Consider the following 21,329-nt stretch of genomic DNA (forward strand, 5'->3'; position numbering starts at 1 on the left):
TTGCAGTAGCTATAGAACGAAGCAGGATGCATGTGTGCCGAATCCTGTGAAAGAATCCATCTGCCTTAGCCGCACGCAGAAAAATGAGACACATTTTCAGTTCCATATCACAATATTAGGTCATTTACATAATTCGAAGGAAATCGAGTTAACCGCCAATTTGAGGTTCAGGTTGAATTCAAACAGACGTACACACAAAAGATAATGGTTAAAGTAATGCATTTTCAGATCCTAAGTCTAAAATGCTAATGCTAACTTTACGATAATTAAAAAGAACCTATTTATCACAAAATTGCCTTAAATGGAAAAACGATGTCCGATGACTGACAAATGCTGAAAGCATTCCAAATAGTTTTGTGGGCCAGGCAATTTAAATGGCACTGAAAATTTATCACCATTCAGAATTTCTGCTTAGCAATATAACCATCCTACCGCAAGGGGGATCACCAAATAATGTTTTAAAAATAAATGTGTATAATCCAATGAAAGAAAAGGGTCAAAGTGCTGCTGTCTAAGCATTTTTGCCTTTTTTCCTTCCAGCGTTGGACAGCTCAGGCTGTTAGTGCAATATCGGAAAAGATCACTTGGGGGCAATAAGGTATTCTTGTTTTGCTTTATCTCATAGCTGTGTGCGTTTCCTCGGTGACAAAAGACTGCTGTTTCTTTCAAATTTGAAACCACGTTTTAATATATGGGAGGGAAAAGGCTGTATTTCATTTTAAACTTACGATGCATAAATCACATAAGACAAATGCAAGTCAGATTTTCTCCTGAAGGGAGCAAAAGTCTGTCTCCTTTTATCAGACAAATCAGTTTTACCTAGTTGGCAAATTTGGGGATATTTCATATTTAGAATTTGTCACAGTCTTTGAGGTAGAGCTCAAAGAATAAAGGAAATTTTTAACAGAAATGTTTAAAATGGTGAACATGTAATAAACTTAAAAATCTACTGGTGGAAAATCATTTTGTTTCCATAACCAAAGTAAAATTGTAAATATCATCTGTCTTCTCCACTGGGTAAATATTTTATAATAAACTTACACATTGAAGTCATTAATTTTTGAGACATTTATTGCTGTTCTCTTCACTGTTATTACTTTGCATTCACATACCTCTTTATAAAGGGGTTATTTTATTACTAATTATTTTTTCAACAATTTGATGAGTGGAATCTCTATTCCGAGCCATTTCTCTTCCCCTGTCTTCTAAGTACTAGGTATTGTGTCAGGCACTAAAGGTTTGTTTCCTTTTTAAATAAAATAATAAATAAATAAACGTAATCTCTTCTTTCAAGGATTTTAAGCACATTTGGGCCAATACATTTTTCTTCTTTGTTTTTGTTCTCTTGATTCTTTGCTGACACTATCTGATTTTTTTCCCTCCCAACATATTTTCCTGTCCTCAGAAGATATTTACTATTACACAGTGATGGAAAACTCAGGTGAGAATTGTTGTCAAAATCTAGGAATCAAGATTTATAAAATTAAATTTAGTAGCTCTCTAAGTGCCTGCACAGAGGTGGAAAAATTCAGGAAGATCATAGAGTTTTGCCTTAATTTATGGGTCTATTACCCAAAGCTCCATCTTAACATTCTTTATTGGATGGAGGATAGTAAAGGAAGGCCTTACAGCTGATCTATAATCTACGCATCTGTGGATGATTAAAATACTTGAAACATTGCTTATATTAGTACTTTTTTCATGCTCATTTTTTGCTCTAAACACTCTGTATCTTATCTTTGTCTTTATTTTATCTTTATCTTTTAACTTACGATCAGCGAGGTGTAACAAATCCGAGCGACGCTCCCATGCTGGATGAGCCTGCATTAACTAATTTATGAGTTTCCATGACGTCCACATGCCAGATTCCTAGGCTCCAGTTTGGAGAAGTAACCATCTTTGCCAAGTCCTCATCGGGACCCTTTTCTCACCCTCACACAGACATCCACTAGATGGCGCCAGAGAAAAGCGGGCTTTGAACAAGACCGGCGAAGGAGAGAAGGAAATACACATCCTATCATCCAAATGCCTCTGAGAAATTCCCTGTCCATCTTTCAAACATTCTGAAGGAATTAATTTACCTCCCTTAATTTCACACTGAAATCCCTGTATATTAGCTATAATATAGCTAATTTCCGGATATATAATTAATACTTGCCCATCAGTTTTTTAGTTTTAAAGGAAACAATAATTAGCAAATTTATTTATTAGGGTTAAGTTTTACATGATGTTGTCATTGTAACACATTTTATATGTATGTAATATATATATAATGCGTACATACTAGCTAATTTTATTTGCATATATTAATCAGTTCACTACATTAGTTCAGATAAGACAGGTCTGAATTAACAGATGTTATAGGTAAATTCATCACATTTAGCTTTTGTTGCAGACCTATTTTTTTTTAAAGATTTTATTTATTAATTTGACATAGAGAGACAGCCAGCGAGAGAGGAAACACAAGCAGGGGGAGTGGGAGAGGAAGAAGCAGGCTCCTAGTGGAGGAGCCTGATGTGGGGCTTGATCCCAGAACGCTGGGATCACACCCTGAGCCGAAGGCAGACGCTTAACGACTATGCCACCCAGGTGCCCCCTGCAGACCTATTCTTAAATCTATTTCACCAAAATGGAGTTTTTTTGCATGTTTTAATGAGATATCTTTAACAAAAATGATAATGATAGACAACCATTCATTGACAAACATTGTTTAAGTGTCTGCTGTGTGCCTGGCATTTTCCGAGGCTCTAGGGATATAGACACATTGCTTGCTGTTCCAAAGCTTATGGTCACATGTTTAAATGATCATTTTTGATCAAATAAACATGACTATGACTAATGAATAATTCTCTTCCTATTTAGGATAATAATCCAGGTGCAGTATTAAGAATTAATGAATGTACATAATTACCTAACAAACCTTTTATGGAACAAAGCTAGGAATGAGTAAATGAAATGAATGAGTGAAAGAAAATTTTCAAAATCAGAGACAAAGTTGCCATCAACAGTATTAGTGCATAATAATAAAATTATTTAAAAATCATGTATAGTTGCAAAACAATCATTCTTTTTCTAGAGCAAATATATTTCTAAAATAACATTTAACATCAGTGTGTTAGATATGTTTTACTTTTCAATTATTATTTAGTTTTTATTGTGTCAGCTTTGGCCACATGTTTATTTAATTTTATGCTTGTTACCTATTATTTTTATACATATAATATCAAACTTTAAAATGAACACCCTGATGCAATTTTTAACTTTAATCCAAGTAAGAGTAGATTAAGTAATACATCAACTCATTTTACAAACTCCCGAGAGCAGCCTTTTATTCACATTCTTTCTACAAGCTGACATAAATCTCCAGGGCCTGCAGAAGGGCCAGATGCTCAGTGAAAAAGTCTTTTACAAGGTCAGGTCCATAGTCTGCAGTTTTAGACGTAAAATGAAGATCAGAAGAACACTTCCTAAGGTTGACAAACCATACTATAACTTTAACCTGCATCCAGAGGCATTACTCATTTTTACCCTGGGAATATATGAGCAATCTCACCCGACATTATGAAAGGTCCTGCATAAATACCAATGACAAATGAGGCTAACTTCATCCCTGCAACTGTGTTATGTTTCCAAAATGGAGTAAGAGATATATGCATTCTTTAAAAAGGGTATTTGTAAATAACAACATCCCTTGCTTTGCCAAGGTTCATGCTCTCCTCTGTGCACATTTGCTGATCTCCCAGAAGTGAGAGGAAACTGCAGACAGTGGAGATAGAAGAATGAACCCCCAAAGGCCACCGCGGTGGTGGTGGAGAGCTGGTGATTTAGAGCCTTGTCCTGGGCAGGAGCTTGCTTTAAAACTTGGGTTTCCACGGGAAATAATTCTTACAGATACTGACTTAAGGAAAAGCTTCAGTGCCCCATGTTTTCCCCTTTCTATCAGAGCGGCCCTGTCCAGAAATTCAAACAATGACATCTGTCTATTGCATTTGCCGGAAGGCCACTGGAGGACCATTGCTAAATATATAAGCTAAGTTAGGATGGTTAGGGATTAAATATATTTGGGCAATTTCTTCACACACTTAAACATTTTTAAATGATGCTGGTAACTAGACTTAGCATGGGGGTCATTTCATAAAATATAAAAGTCTCAAATCACTAAGATACGAAGAGAGAGAGTTTGACTTCTTCTTTGCCGATTTGAATACCTTTTATTCCTTTTTGTTGTCTGATTGCTGTTGCAAGGACTTCTAGTACTATGCAGAACAATAATGGCGAGAGTGGCCATCCTTGTCCTGTTCCTGATCTTAAGGGAAAGGCTTTCAGCTTTTCCCCATTGAGAATGATATTTGCTGTAGGCTTTTTGTGGATGGTTTTTACGTAATTGAGGAATGTACCCTCTATCCCTACACTCTGAAGGGTTTTAATCAGGAAAGGATGTTGTATTTAGTTGGTGAAGATATTTGCAAATGAAACTATGGATGAAAGGCTGGTATCCGAGATCTATAAAGAACTTCTCAAACTCAGTACATGAGAAACAAATAATCAAATAAAAAAATGGGCAGAAGATATGAACAGACACTTTTCCAATGAAGACATACAAATGGCTAACAGACACATAAAAAAATGTTCAACATCATTAGCCAGCATGGAAATTCAAATCAAAACCACATTGAGATACCACCTTATGCCAGTTAGAATGGCAAAAATTGACAAAGCAAGAAACAACAAATGTTGGAGAGGATGTGGAGAAAGGGGAAAGCTCTTACACTGTTGGTGGGAATGTAAGTTGGTACAGCCACTTTGGAGAACAGTGTGGAGGTCCCTCAAAAAGTTAAAAATAGAGCTACCCTATGACCCAGCAATTGCACTACTGGGTATTTACCCCAAAGATACAGATGTAGTGAAGAGAAGGGCCATATGCGCCCCAATGTTCATAGTAGCATTGTTCACAATAGCTAAATTGTGGAAGGAGCTGAGATGCCCTTCAACAGACGAATGGATAAAGAAGATGTGGTCCATACATACAATGGAATATTACTCAGCCATCAGAAAGAACGATTACCCAACATTTGCAGCAACATGGATGCGACTGGAGGAGATTATGCTAAGTGAAATAAGTCAAGCAGAGAAAGACAATTATCATATAGTTTCACTCATTTATGGAACATAAGAAATAGCAGGGAGATCCGTAGGAGAAGGAAGGGAAGAATGAAGAGGGGGTAAAAAGAAGGGGGAATGAACCACGAGAGACTATGGACTCTGGGAGACAAACTGAGGGCTTCAGAGGGGAGGGGGGGAAGGGGATTGGGATAGGCCGATGATGGGTGTTAAGGAGGGCAGGAATTGCATGGAGCACTGGATGTCACACGCAAACAATGAATCATGGATCACTACATCAAAAACTACATCAAAAATGATGTACTGTATGGTGACTAACATAACATAACAAAAAATTAGAAAAAAAAGGAAACTTAAAAAAAATCACTAAGAGAAACACCTGAAACAAAGAAGAACTGTATGTCGATTACACTTCAATTAAAAAGAGCATATCATCTCCAAATAAAGACAATTTTCCTTCTTCAAAAAAATGTTTTAAATGGTCCTTGATGGAATTCAACCCAAGACACATTTATCAAGAATTGATTACATCCAAGGAATCATCTTTGTATAACTTTAGAATACCGAATATCAACAAATGAACATCTTTAAATGTGGGATGGTGGCTGGTCAAACAATGAATTCATTTAAGTTATGTCTCAACTAGAAAAAATAAGACTTTTGATGGAAATCAAATCACAAAACACTCCCGCAACACATTTTCATCAAAGCTGTCTGCTATGATCACAGGTATAAAGAATCTCCAGATGTCATAAAGAAGTTACAAATATGAGAGTTTCCTCTCTGCTGGATAACTAGAATGGATAAAGGGATAAATTGTGGCTTTTTACTGTAAGAGCCAAATTTAAATTTATGACATTTTTTGCACTTAATCTATATGACCTGTGTATAAAGACAGCCATGGACGTATTTGACCGAAAGTTACAGTTATGATGGTTGTGCAAGAGTTCCACTCTTGAATTCATAGATAAAATGGGAGTGTTTTATAATTGAATTGAAAGCTTTTTAAGGGAAGAAGTTTTTGAATAAAATATCGCTTAAAATTGGATTTATTATATTAACCAAGAAAATGACATTGCCTTAGCAGCAAAATTGGTTGTTTTAAAATTGAATCAAAGGATATAGTAAGCACGTGTTACATGTGCTATTAATTTTCTTTCCCTTCTTCTATCTTTCCCCCTCTTTTACATTTGAACATCCTTTGGAAACACCTAACACTTAAATTCAAAATTATTTTTATTATATAGAAGGAGAGTTTAGAAAAATTTAGTTTACAAAGCATCTACCTGCCATTATTTCTCAAATTTGCATTCCTTGATATTTTTCAAATCTCTCCAAAGCTTTAGTAGAGAAAGCATCTCAGCAGCAAACCTAATTGGAAATAAATGAGCTCATAGTTATATCTGTTATTACTTTCATACCTCCTTTAGCTGCCAGGATATTCTATAAATGGCCACTGATAACCAGGTTAGTGGGTTTGCCTCACTGCACTGTGCATAAATCACTACTGATTTAACTAAGTCATTCAGCCTTTGAATTGAGAACTCCACACACACACACACACACACACACGCAACTATGTTTTGTGGAATTTAAAAACAGTGTTTAATAAAACTTTGATGTCACATAGTCTTTATTTATTTATTTTTTTAAAAGATTTTATTCATTTATTCGACAGAGATAGAGACAGCCAGCGAGAGAGGGAACACAAGCAGGGGAGTGGGAGAGGAAGAAGCAGGCTCATAGTGGAAGAGCCTGATGTGGGGCTCGATCCCATAACGCCAGGATCACGCCCTGAGCCGATGGCAGACGCTTAACCACTGTGCCACCCAGGCACCCCTGATGTCACATAGTCTTTAAAATGGATCTTATAGGAAACTGGGGATGTACTGTATGGTGACTAACATAATATAATAAAAATCATTTAAAAATTAAAAAAAATAAAGTGGATCTTATCTTCCACATTAGCACTGAGAACCATTTCCATGCATCTTTCACATCTAAAAATATCAGGAAGAAGAAGTATTTTGGAATATGGTCAAGTGATTTAACAGATAAGTATAATCCATTTGTTTTCGCTGAAGCAGTAAGTACTTCACTTGAAGGGTAGATAGATACTCCCTTGTTTTCAGAAATCTCTCTGTAGCATCAAGTATAACTTTGACCTCGTAAGAAATAATCGCTCTCTGGCACATTAACCCAGGAAGCTGCACTACCTCCCTTTGAGGGCAAATAACGGTATTGTCCAGAATAATCAGGCAAGATCTTGAAAAGACAAATCCCAAGGAGAGGATGTAAATGACAAGAACTGCATGCTTTTGTGCTACACCTACAGCTTGCCTCTGCCCTGCAGACGTGACAAGGATGTGAGTAAGAAACAAAGTAGTGACTAAAGCGTGAAAAGCTAAAGAAAACCAAATCACAAAGAGCTTTCTTTTCTCATGCTTGATTTGCAGGTAATACAGTAGTCTCCCGTTATCCACAGGGGAGATATGACCAAGACCCCCAGTGGATGCCTGAACCGCGGAGAGTACCCAACCCTAGACATACTATGTTTTTTCTTATACATACGCACCTGAAAGAAAGTTTATCTTATCAGTTAGGCACAGTAAGAGATGAACAACAATAACTAATGATAAAATAGAACAATTGTAACAGTGGGCTGCAATAAAAGTTAAGTGAATGTGGTCTCTGCCCTCTCAAAATATCTTCTTGTGCTGTACTCACCCTTCTTCTCCTGATGGGGTGAGATTAAATACTTCTGTGAGGGAGGAAGTGAAGCGATGCCGTAGCGCTGTGACTTAGTGTTAGGCTACTATGGACTTTCCGCTGATCCATCAGGAGGATCATCTGCTTCCGGAAGTCTTTGGGGGCGGGGGAGGGGCGGGGACAGACTCAAACTGCGGAAAGCGAGTGTGCTGATAAGGCGGTCTACTGTATATAAAAATTAACACAAAAAAGTGTTTCATTTCTACTGGGCTTAGGAGAAGTGATGCTTAAACAAAACAAAACAAAAAACAAAAGGCGGGGAGTGGGAAGCTTCAAAAGAACAAATAATAAAAACCTGTGTGAAGGGGATTGTGAAAGCTGTTTTGAACTGGTTTGGCCAGTGGTGGCAAGGGACAGGACGCCTGGAGTGTGGGGAGGGTGGGTGCCAGAGGCTTCTCTGAGAGGACAGGATGGTGGGAAGTGTTCTTGTTTTCCTCCTGCCTCTCCCCTGTGATCCCCTAAGGACAATCACTGCTTCTTCCATTCCTGTTCAGGATGTAAAGTCCACCCCAGGAAACAGCTTGCTTAACTTGGGGGGGATAATGTCCTGCTTGGATGAAGACTTGATGAGGAGAGGTGTGAGATTATATAACATCTGACATTCACTACTCCCCCCATTCCCTCTCAAACCTCAAGTTTGATGGATTATAATGGAGAGAAGTTCCTCCTCCCAAGGCTTTACTTCCTAAGAGTTTAGGGAGTGAAATTCTGACCAGAGAAACCACCTGCTAGAGGGGCAGCAGAGGGAAAGGATTGAAAGTGGTTTTCCACTTGAGGATGAGTGGAACTCATCCTCTACCATCTCCTTGGTTACACCTGCAGGACTGGCCTTCTGCAAATAGCATACCAGCTGGAATAAATAGTATCTGCAGGGGAGCTGAAGCTCCAAGAACAAAATAGGGGACACATGAGAAATACAGCTACCTCCAGTAGGAGGCAAACAAAGTAAAAGTAGGGCAACAAAGTAAAAGGTTTATATGATGCTCCTTAAACTAACGGACTAGGGGCACCATGGTACAATGGGTAGCACACTGACCTCTAAAACTAATGGACTAGGAATTTTTAAAAAAGCATGATGAATATACTCAAGGAAAGGGCACCTGGGTGGCTCAGTCAGTTAAGCATCTGTCTTCAGCTCAGGTCATGATCCTAGGGTGCTGGGATCGAGCCCCGAGTCAGGCTCCCTGCTTCTCCCTCTCCCTCTGCACCAGGCCCCCCTACCCCTACCCATGTTCTCTTTTTTGCTCTCTCAAATAAATAAATAAAATCTTTTAAAACATATACTCAAGGAAATACTGGAAGACAGTAGCAAAATGAACTGTGAAAAGAGAAATCATTAAATGGAAACAAGAGGAAATAAAATAAGAAATTAATAAATGTGCATACTTTTTAAGGGGTATCAGCACATGAAACAAAGGGGTCAACATCTGGACAACAGAAGAAAGAAAAAACAGTGAGCAAAAATGTCTCGAAAATAATGAAAACAAATTTCCTAGAATTAAAAGGTAAAAGACTTCAGGCCCGAGTTGGAAACACTCAATAAGAAGAGAAACAAGTCCAGGAAGATATTGCAAACAACTAGGAGAAGTAATTCCTAGCTTACACAAGTTGTTCCAGAAAACTGAAAACGAGTGAAAGTTATCCAGTTTAGTTTATCCAGTGATCTCAACTCTAAAAACCAGATAAGGGAAGTATAAGAAAATACGATTATAGGTCCATATCATTTATGAACATAGACATAAAAATCATAACTAAACAAATTCAACAGAGTATTGAAAAATAGCCCCAAATAATCACATAGGTTTTATTTTAGTGATGCAAGGAAGTTTTATGAAAAGAAAATCTAGCAATGTCATATATCATAAAAATAAACTTGAGGAGGAAAAAAAATCATATGATTTTATTAATGCAGAAAAAAGCATTTATAAAGTTCAAAATCTTTTTATGGCAAAGGCTTCTAGCTAGCTAAAAATAGAAGGGAACTTATTTAACTTAGTAAAGTTTATAAATCCATCTCTCTCAAAGCTACACTCTAAAAAGGTTTACAAATGAAATCATATGATGTCTGGGATTTGTTTCAAAATAAACTATTGTCTGGGAAGGGGAGTGGAGAGGGTGCGGAGGAAACAAAATTACCCATATATTGCAATAGTTGTAACATGATGATGGGTACAGTGTGGCTAGTTATATTATTCTCATTACTTTGGCAGGAATTGTGAAGATTAAAAACCAAGAACCCACTGCAAGCATTTTACTTAATAGAGAAACTTGAGTTGCATTCCTTTTAAGATGAAGAACAATTTGAGAATATTTAACTTTCATTTCTACCTTTAAAGATAGTACTGGAGGTTCCGACCAAAATTAGTAGAGGAAGAAAAGAGAGAAAGAGAGAAAGAGAGAAGAAAGAAAGAAAGAAAGAAAGAAAGAAAGAAAGAAAGAAAAGAAAGAATTAAAAAGGAGGAGATTAACATGACCTTATTTGCAGATAAAATAATCATCTGTCTTGAAAACCCACACCCAATGGTAATAATGGTAAAATTATTGGAACAAGTTTACCAAATACAAGTTCAACTTCAAAAATAGTATTTCTTTATCCTAATAATAACTGATTAGACAATATAATTTCAAAAAGAGTATCGACAAATATTCTAAGGAATCTAGACATAAACATAAGTGAGAACATATAAGATCTTTGTGGAGAAAAAATTTTAAACTCTAATAAAGGAAAAAAATGATCTGAGAGACTTAATAATGTGAACATTCAATTCTTCAAAAATTAAACTACAAATTCAATGTAATTATATACTGAAATTACTATAGGATTTTAAAAATATACTTGATATTCTAAAATATGCATGAGGAAATAAATGTGTACAACATAGCTAATTTAATTTTGAAAAGAAAAAGTAGAAAGGAGGAATCTCCCTGCCCGGTACAAAGATATACGTATATTGCCAAAATACTAAAAACAGGTGGGCCAGCTGAAACAGAACAGAGAGTTCAGAAGCAGCCTCATATACAAATGGGAACTTATACAGTAAAGGTGATATTAATTCATGGGAAATGATGCGTTTTTAGCCTGTGAGAATTGATTATATAGAAAAAGAAATCTGGAACAAAGGTGAACTCTAGTTGAATAAAATATATTTATGTCCCGGAAAAAATTATAAAGGTAATAGAAGAAAGTGGAGAAGCTCACCCCATGTCTTAGAGATAAGAAACAATTCCTGGAACTAAATCTCCAAAGCGGGAATTATAAGGAAACATTAATTTGAATAATCAATTGAAGATTCCTGACCAACAGAGGACATTATGGATAAAGTTAACAGACAACAAATTTGCAAGAGTAAAATGTCACTTGTCACCTGTTGCAACTGGAAAGGTCAAGTGTTGAGCAGGTTGTGAGAACATGGCGAGACTGCTCGTGGCATAGAAACTGATACAGGCCTTCTGGAGGGTAAGCTGGCATTATTTAATTCTATCAAGTGAACCCATATCCTATGACCTAGCAAGTCCCATGATAGGTATATATTCTCCAGAAAAATAATATGCAGGTTCCTAAAGAGTCATATCTAAGAATTTGTACATTTGAAATGCTATTTGGTTTGGCCTAGAGTTGGACCTATCAAGCTGTCTATCATTGGAGGAGTGGGTAAGTAAACTGTAACCGAATACACATGTAGAACACTGTACATCCATGAAAAGAAACACAGAAGGTGTACACATAACAATGTGACTGTTTCCTTCTTGAAAATATGTAGTGCACACATAAAACAGGTAAAAGAAAAAAATCTCTAATGCAATACAATTTACATAAATTAAAAGCACATGTATGCATAACAAAACTGTGTATTTTACGATCATCTAAATGAAAAGATATGCATTAAATCAATATAATGATGGTCTTTTGAGGAGCAAGGGAATAGAATGGGGAATGGGGATAAAGGAGATTGCATCAATAGATGTGGGAGTCTTGGACAGACTGCTATTGCAATTCTACAAGAACTGGGATTTTGGAATGTGCTGAGTAAACATTTGTTGAATGCCTGGATGTGACATGAATTGAGGAATATGATTCGTTTTCTCTCTCGGTACCTGAGTTCCAAGTATTAGGTTGCATCATATGAAATTGCAATTTTTTGTAGGACAAAAATGACAAAATATCAACAGTTTCATATAATTCAACCTAATAGAAAGGGAAATTTGAAAATAATGTAAGGTACTTAGGGAAATATAAACAACCACTGTAAAGACTAGTGGGAGATAACATGAAAGACAAACCAAATTTGATTCCACTTTTCCATAATTAACTAAAAAACACCTGATGATTGTCCTTAAAATAAAGTGCCCTTAAGACTTAAGCCATCAATAGTATCTCCTTAAAATGTCAGCCGTCTAGTATACTAAGGAACATAGCACCTGTATCTTCTATCATGCTGATCTTTTTTTAATTGACAATATTTAATGGGCCATTTAAAGATTTTTCGCCCCTGAAATATTTTCCAGAATTTACAATGTAGTTTATATAAGAGAAATTCTGAAAAATATCAGGTTCAGTCACTTCTGAATCTCTTGAAACTATGAAAGGCACTTGTACATTCTTTTTTTTTAAATCACTTTATTATGATTGAAATATAAAAAATTGTATATATTTAACACATACAATTTGATGATACACCTATGAAACCATTGCCACAATCTAGCCATAATCACATCTATTCCTTCCAGATTTTACCTCCCAAGTATGTATTTATGTATGTATTATTTAGTGATAAGGACACTTAACAAAAGTCCTATTCTCTTTTTTTTTAAAGATTTTTTATTTATTTATTTGACAGAGATAGACAGCCAGCGAGAGAGGGAACACAAGCAGGGGGAGTGGGAGAGGAAGAAGCAGGCTCCCAGCTGAGGAGCCCAATGTGGGACTTGATCCCAGAACACCAGGATCACGCCATGAGCTGAAGGCAGATGCCTAATGACTGCGCCACCCAGGCGCCCCAAAAAGTTCTATTCTCTTAACAAATCTTAGTATTATTAACTGTAGGCACTATGCTGTCCATAAAACTCTAGGGCATACTCATCTTGCATAGCTGAAACTTTGTACCAGTTGACCAATCCATTCTCATTTCCCCTTTCCCCCAGCCCCTTGGTAACTACCGTTCTATTCTCTGCTTCTGTGAGTTTGACAATTTTAGATTCTCATATAAATAGGATCATGTAGTATTTGTTCTTTGAAGAAATTTTTGATTTTAGAGAAATAACTGTTCAGAGGACAGATATGAGAAAATGGGAAGAAACTGAAAGAACATACAAGCTAAGATACGTTGTGTGTTCTTTTAGTTTCTTCCTATTTCCTCTTACCTGTCCTCTGAACAATTATTTCTCTAAAATTGAAAACTTGTTGGGGTGCCTGGGTGGCTCAGTCATTTAGGCATCTGTCTTCAGCTCAGGTCGTGATCTCAGGGTTCTGGTCTGTCTCCAGCTCAGGTCATGATCTCAAGGTCCTGGGATCGAGCCCCACATCCAGCTCCCTGCTCTTCTTCTCCCTCGCCCCCTCCCCCACTTGTGCTTTCTCTCTCTCGCAAATAAATAAAATCTTCTTAAAAAATAAAATAGGATTGGAAACTTCTTAAAATTTACCCAATATGTTGTTACTAGACCTTATTTTCAACTGAGGTAACCTCCGTTACCTTATATAACTAAATTTTTTGTGGTTGTTACTAAGTTCTTCCCAGAAAACTTTCTCATCATGCTTTATGTCAGGGTTTGCTAGCTTAGGCACACTTGAGAGCTTTGTTTTTCACTCAGCAAATATTCCACATAGATTATTGTAATGAAATAGGCATTTTGCTTCGTCAGAATGAAGAAAAAACGTAAGGGAAAAATTTTATTTTCATTTGTTGCAATGGCTATATTTTTCTTGATTAAGTGGAAAGTCGAGAAAACAGAACACAGCTGAGGATTAGCTTTGTAATGGGTCAAAGAATGGAACTAAAATGATGAATTGAGAACACAAGATGTAGCTTTTGTGATCCCTAGTGAGTTAAGCTGTTTCCAGTTCCTTTTTGAACCTGCACCTATTAAATGAAAATCTCTACTTGCAGCAATAAAATGAGGCAATTTTTTTTCAATGGGATTCGATAATCATAAAGGTCAGAGAAAGGCAGCTCAATTCACTTTACTTATCTTCAGTATACTTTGAGTGAGATAACAGCTTCGACGGAAATTTTACCTTGACAGTGAAGCGTTTTTTCTTTGGTGGATTCCAAACTGTGCCAGTTGAATGAATGAATGCGCGCAAAGGTGTTAAGGATGTCACCAACACATACGCTTTAAGAATCACAGATAATTCTTCAGTTCTGAAGATTATTTCATGTGGAGCAAGGACTGTTGTTTGATTTCTAAAAAATAAACCAGCATAGTTAGTGCTCCATTACTTAAAACACGTCATTTGTAAATTACCTTGAAGCTTTGTACACTCATCTATTCTTTGTTGGACCCCGCCTTCAATGTGTAGGTTTTCTTAAGCAGTTTCAATGCACATTAGCATTGCTACCAGGGGATATACAGGTACAGAGAGAGGAGATCAAATTGGTAAGAGTTCTCCACTCTGGTAGACTAATTAAAAAATTTTTAAGAGAAAGGAAGATAGGAAAAGAGTACCTAAAATAAGGTTTAAAGATTTAAAAAATGTAAATTGTTCATGTATGTACCATTACAACAGAAGTAATGCAAATTACAGTTTAGGGAATAGTGAAGATTTTTTCCCATCCTGCCCTGGCCTGCCTTTGCTCTATCTTCTCTTTGACAAGAAAAAATATTATACTTTTCAATAGTGGACGGGTCACCAAAAATATGCCAAAATACGTTCCCTACTAGTCTGATTCTACCCAATAACTGTCACCACAGATAATTACGGGTTAATTTAAAGGATAAAGTATGAAGATAACACTTCAGTCTACAACAGAAAATTAACATTAATATTTTGTGATGAAACAAGCATACTTTCATCATAAAATATGCCAAAATGTTTAATTACTTGCTTTTTGCACAGTATTTATATAAACCGTGCTATTTCAACTTTTGAAGTCTAGGTAAGCAGGAGATGCATATGATTCTTCAATAAATACTATTAACTGTAGAAATCTACCTAATTATTATAAAATTAGATGAAGTAAACTATTTTGTCTCTTGGATAGTGAAAATCTTTTAATTTTTCGCTATAATTTATCTACGTTACAAATTCATTTCCCTGGAGATAACTTAAATAATTTGGTAACCTGCAGTTGCTTTCTTAGATTCTAGGAGCCATACAAAAAATATTAACAAGAAAAAAAATTCATTCAGCCACACTCATAGACTAGGGCAATGCCATTTGAGTATAAAATGGAAGTTAAAATTTTATAGTTTCCCATTGTCAAGGCTTCAAATTCAATTTCCATTAATGTAACTTCCTAGATAAGAGTCCTATTTACCCAAATGTTTATTCTACGGCAAGAGAGGTTTGAATTAGTCTAGAAGAAAATCAATGATGGCGTTCTTTATTAAGAAGAGATAGCTGAAATTTTATGTAACAGAACCTAATAATTCAAACATGTAATACCCCCTAGATATCTTCAGGGGTTTTCTCTTGTTAGCTGTTTCCAAGAATGCACGCTGGATATAACAATTCAGAATGATTAGCTTACAGCTGTTCTCGTTGCCAGTCCCATGGTTTCCCCATAGGCGGCTTCGCTGTTTTTAAAAGGTGACCCGGAGTGCTCAGCTTCAACTGTATGCTCTGATCCAGACACACAGAGGGGCTCACCGGAAGTCGCAATTCTGAAAAAATTCAAAAGAACAAGAACCAGTCATGCTATTGTTTCTTTTTGAAATGGCTCCAAAATAGTGTTTGCTGTGTTCAACTACAGCGTGTATGGGAAATAGGCAACCCATTTTTTCCTCCATTCTGAATCAAAGTTAGATCCATCCAATAACGCATGTTTAGAGAGGCCTTTGTTTTGCAGTTCGTTCTATTACAACAGACTAGGAAAAAAATTGTAGTAACTGATTTCAACTCTTCTTGCTCAGAAAGGGTAGATAGGATGTTTCCAACTGTCCGGCACCAGGCACATCGATCCACACGCAGAAGAGATGCACTGTTAACATGGGGAAGACGGCTGCATGGCTAACTTCTGCTTGTGATGCGAATAGTATGTGGACAACTTGAGTTGATTTCCTGACAATAGCACAGTCCCTCACGTGCTATAGAGTCTGTCATGCTTCACGATCTTGGTCAACTCAACAACAGTGCTTTCTTATTTTGTAAAATAGTATTTAATAGTTTTTTAAAGTATATAAAAGTGAAGCCCAACAGTAATGATTTACTCAAAACGCTCACTGATATTTTTTAAAAAACAAATGTATTGAATGTACATGGTTAAAAAAATTCAAATTGTATAGAACATTATCAAATTGGAAAAAAAAAAAGCATCCAGTGATCCAACCCTATCTGGGACCCCTCTCTGCCAAAGCAGTATGCTTACATATTTACTTTTGAAATCTAAATCAGTGCACAATGGGTAAGATGCATGTGGGTCTTCAACATGTAAATTGATGTAAATAGCAATATATCTATATAACTTATATATGCAGGTATTTCTGCTTTTTAAATTATCCAAAAGAGACATTATGGTAGTCTCCTTTACCTATAGTTTTGCTTTCCTCAGTTTCAGTTACCCAGTCAAGAAGCAAATGACCCTCCTGATGTACCATCAGAAGGTCAGTAGCAGCCGAATGCTATGTCATGGTGCCGGTGTCACTCACCTCCAATTCATCCTAAAGGCTGTTATCTCACATCATCGCAAGAAGGATGAATGCAGTACACTAACATATTTCGAGAGAGTGAGACCACATTCACATAACCTTTATTACAGTCTGGTTATAATTGTTCTATTTTATTATTAGTTGTTGTTGTTAATCTCTTACTATGACTAAGTCATAAAATAAACTTTATCTTAGATGTGTATGTATAAAAAAAACCCAGTACATATAGGGTTCAGTACTATCTGTAGTTTCAGGCACCCACTGGGGGTCCTGGAATGCATTCCCCACAGATAAGGGGGGATTACTGTATAATGATCTATGTCTGGCATATTTACCTACCAATCCATTCTGAAATCCTCTATCGGAGCACACCTAGAATTACATTATACTTCTTAATGGCTTAGGGTGTGCTGTTAAATGGATATACATTTGATTTAATCATTCTCTTATTGTTGTGTGTTCAGATTATATTTGTAATTTTTCCTTTTGTTATCTCAAAAATACTGCACAATGAATGCTCTTCTAACTCTATTTTGTTGTACTTTTACAAGTTTATCTAGGGGCAAAGTCTAGTCTGTATGTGTAATTGCCAGATCAACAAATAAATGCATTGCCAATTTGATAGGTATTACTGAATTGGCTTCCAAAAAGGCTGCCCCAATTTCCACTCCCTCCGACAGCACAGGAGAGTTGTTGTTTCCTTGCCGCCAGGTCACAGTGATTTATTTTTAAATTATACAATTTATCTAGCTCTCAAAATGGAACAAAGCCTTTAAATTATTTTCCCCCTCGTGCACGTTTCATCAATACTAACATAGTCTAATTTAAAACACTTCACACTCTTAAGTAAAAGTCAGCAGAAGTCAAGCTGTTCAATGTATTCCCATATCTCATTATTTAGCACAGTGTGATCTTTTTCCAAAAATGATAGCCTACTTGTAAGGCTTCCTTATTAATGAAGTTCTAATACATCATAATAAAAGAAATACTCAAATTGCTTGTTTCTGGAGGTGACAAATGAAGAGTCATTAAGGTAATTTCTTTCCTTGGGAATCACAACTTAAGAAGAGTTGAAATGTTTATATAATCCTTTAAATTTACAGTAAGAAAACACGTTCTCTCTTTTTCACTAAGTAGACATTTTCTAGGATTTATTACTAGGAAAGATTTTGTCTCTCCAGAAGAGCTAATTTGTGGCCTTCTTTTGTATAATACGAGAACAGTGTAATTTACTCTGATTTCCTTTTTATCCTTACTGCCAGGAAGCACAGCATTGATCCGAAGCCCAAGCAGAGCTGACCTTGAAGAAACTGCCCCTATAACGATTTCACCAACAGAGTAGCTCAATGATTTTCAGGAAGAAGTAGTCAGCAAATATGTCAAAGAATAAACAATTGTATTCACCTTTTTTTGTCTTAGTTCAAGTGGAAGAGCCTATAACACAGAGCACAAGGAATCCAATATAGGAATTGTCAACAACGTCAGAGTTCCACATCGGGCCCTGAAACTGTGGTTGAACAGTGGAATTTAATATTGATTAAAGTAACTTTTACACCTGTGATATATGTATGTGTATATATATATATATATATACACATATATATACACATATATACATATATATACACATATATATGTGTATATGTATATATATACACACACACATATATATATATACACACACACATATATATACACACATATACATATTATGTATACATATACATATACGTATATGTATATATACACATATAACTTTCCATTATCTTATTCCAGGTCAGAGGTTACTCTTAATGATTCTAAACTCCACCCCAAAAAAACAACAAAAAAAACCCCTCTAATTAGATGTTCCCTAACATCTAAAATCATTCCCATTTCCCTTGATTACAGCCAAAAATTAAAAACAAACTCCATTAAGAGGCGCCTGCGTGGCTCAGGTGGTTAAGCATCTGCCTTTGGCTCAGGTGTTGATCTCCAGGTCCTGGAATTGACCCTACCTCGGGCTCCTGGTTCAGTGGAGAGTCTGCTTCTCCCTCGCCTCTCCCCCCTTCTCGTGCTCTACTCTTTCTCTCTCAAATGAATAAATTTTTAAAAATCAGTAAAAAAACAAGCTCCATTAATATATGTAAAAGCTGCAACTACATTTTTTGGAACTATGATAAATAATTGTGGAAATCTTAAATACCCAAGGTTCTTACTTAACAGAGTCAAAGAATTGTCAGTAGTCACTATTCCTTTCATCTTTCATTTGGCTTTTCTATCAAAGGGTCTCTCAACAAACCAGTCCAATCCACTTATTTTAATATTCCATTCCCCTCTTCTTCCTTGACCACCCAATACACACAGAAAACTAGAGATCTTCTATAAATAATGCCAACACTAGCTTCTGTTTTTGGGAGAAATTTGGGACATGAGTGCCTATGATAGTCTGTTAAATGGCCCTGTAATTCATTAACGCATATTTGTTAAATATTTTTAGAAAGTAATTAAATATGGAGGGCCTAGCACGTGTCTTAAGGGCTTTTCTACCCCACAGTATGAGGACTGAATGAATAAGCAGATACAGATGTGAAATATCTATGTGTTTTTATTTATTGGCTACTCCTAGTTTATTTTAAAGAACTATGAAGTCTGTAACTTTACTGCTTACCCAGAGAAAAAAACGAACAATTTTTTAAGGATACATGAAGACTGCTTTTCTCCTGCCTTCTAACATTTGGTTGGCGAGGCACCCAGTACCCACTAAGTATGGTGCAGTTTTAAGAAAAGAAAGATTAAATCAGAACCACAAGATCCGGGTTTTCATTTTGATTCTTACCAACCAATGCTAAATGGGTGTGTGACAATGTCAAGGAGTCTCCTAGAGTCCAGAATATGATTTCCCATGAATCTCACTGAACACAATGCTGATGCATATCAAGTGCTCAGTAAATGTTTGTTCTATCAATGAGCTAGTTTGGAGGGTGGGGGAGTTAAGTCAATGTGTACTTGGAGAACAAAATGGTATCCTAATGTATTAAAAATATTTTATTTTTTTCTCTTCTATATGGCATAAATTATATACATAATAGGCAAAGACTATACACTGGAAAACTAGCAAAGATTAGCAGGCAAATTTATACTGTATTTGATTTAATGTTTTGCCCAGAGCTAATAATTAATAGGAAAGTAATAGTGGAAATGTAATTATATTTCATAAATGTTTGAATATTGTATTGCATTTCATATTAGGAAGTTACACTTAGCCAGTATTTTCCTATTTTAAAACTTCCAGTGAAGATAAAAGGTCTTAATTAATAATTAACCATTAGTTTTGAGATTAGAAGTATAAATAAGTACCATTTGTGGATATATTAATTGTTCTTTCTACCCAAAGACATTTACAAGTCTTAGTCCTCAGCCCACAGGTATAGCTATGCAAACATGCCCGCAGAACTTACATACATAACAAATATAAATTAATATATGCACAAACTAAAGTCATAGCCAGGAAAAAACTGAGTCAGGGCCCTGGGAGAAAATGAATAGATGGTAGAGTCAAACAGGTAAGTGAAGAGACTACTAACCAAGAAATTATTACAGAAGGGGACTGTTAAAGTGGGTAGCATTAGGGGAAAACAATAAGTAGTGAAGTTCCCAGGGCTTCTAAGGGCTGAAGCTCTTCCCTCCCCTAGCCCACGTGGCGATTTATAGAGCCAAGCAAAGGGCATAGCTGTGGGAGAGGATGCTGAGCATGAGCTATGGCCACAGGTAGAAGAACAGAGGCACTTCTAAACCAGGGTCTGGCAGGGAAGCAGGTAGGGGATAACTATCCCAAAGTTCTTTCTTCCTGATCTGCTGGAAGTCAGGGAACAACGGAGCCACATTGATGCAGTATGCGGTGGACAGCTTCCTGGGGAAGGGTCTAGAGTGAAGGAGCAAATGGAGACTATCCAGGGCAGACCCTGTATTGGAAACTATGAACTTTTGCCTTAGTTTTTTTCTTACTAGCTACATGTCCTGGGGAAACAATCATATGTGTGTATGAGAGTGTGTGCATGTCGATGCACATAGGGAAGAGTGAGTAAGAAAGAAATACTAGCTTTGATCTCTAATAAGAGCATTTGTACATGGCAGTAGATCATGGCTTAAGATGAATCATATGAATCATACGAAATTGCCTTTGTTAGGTAAAAAATGGTTGAATATTGATCAAATATCAGTAATTCATAACATTTCTCTTCCTACACTGTGATGCCTATTGGAGAGAAGCAAGGGAGTACATAAAGATACCACCTGTCAAAGAAGGTTCCAGTGGTCAGAATGTCTGTGGGTAGGAAAGACGAAAGGGCACATTGGTTAATTTTATGTGTCAACTTGATTGGGCCAAGGGATACCCAGATAGCTGCTTAAACATTATGGGTGTGTCTATGAGGTATGTTCAGAGGAGCTCAGCATTTGAACTGGTGGAATGAGTAAAGCAGATAGCTCTCCCAGAGGTGGCTGGGCATCAAACCAATCTGTTGGGTGCCTGAACAGAAAACGGCAAAGGAAGGTTGAATTTGCTCTCTGACTGATTAATTGAGCTGTGACATCAATCTTCTCCTGCCCTTAGTACACTCAGTTCTCAGGCTTCAGACCTGGACTGGAATCTA

General features: G+C 36.4%; 1 protein-coding gene across 2 annotated transcripts in view; it reads right to left on the minus strand.

The window, feature by feature from the left end:
• Positions 1-21,329, minus strand: part of CPED1 (cadherin like and PC-esterase domain containing 1) — a 265,116-nt gene that overhangs the window by 157,336 nt on the left and 86,451 nt on the right. For both annotated transcript variants that reach the window (XM_008705809.2, XM_008705811.2), the window contains exons 5-6: positions 15,579-15,711; positions 14,123-14,291 (exon numbers count right to left, since the gene is read on the minus strand). In XM_008705809.2, the coding sequence (XP_008704031.1) occupies positions 14,123-14,291; positions 15,579-15,711 (302 nt within the window). The remainder of the gene's footprint in view (positions 1-14,122; positions 14,292-15,578; positions 15,712-21,329) is intronic.

The sequence above is a fragment of the Ursus maritimus genome, unplaced genomic scaffold, assembly GCF_017311325.1.
Source record: "Ursus maritimus isolate PB19 unplaced genomic scaffold, ASM1731132v1 scaffold_3, whole genome shotgun sequence".
Lineage (NCBI taxonomy): Eukaryota > Metazoa > Chordata > Mammalia > Carnivora > Ursidae > Ursus > Ursus maritimus.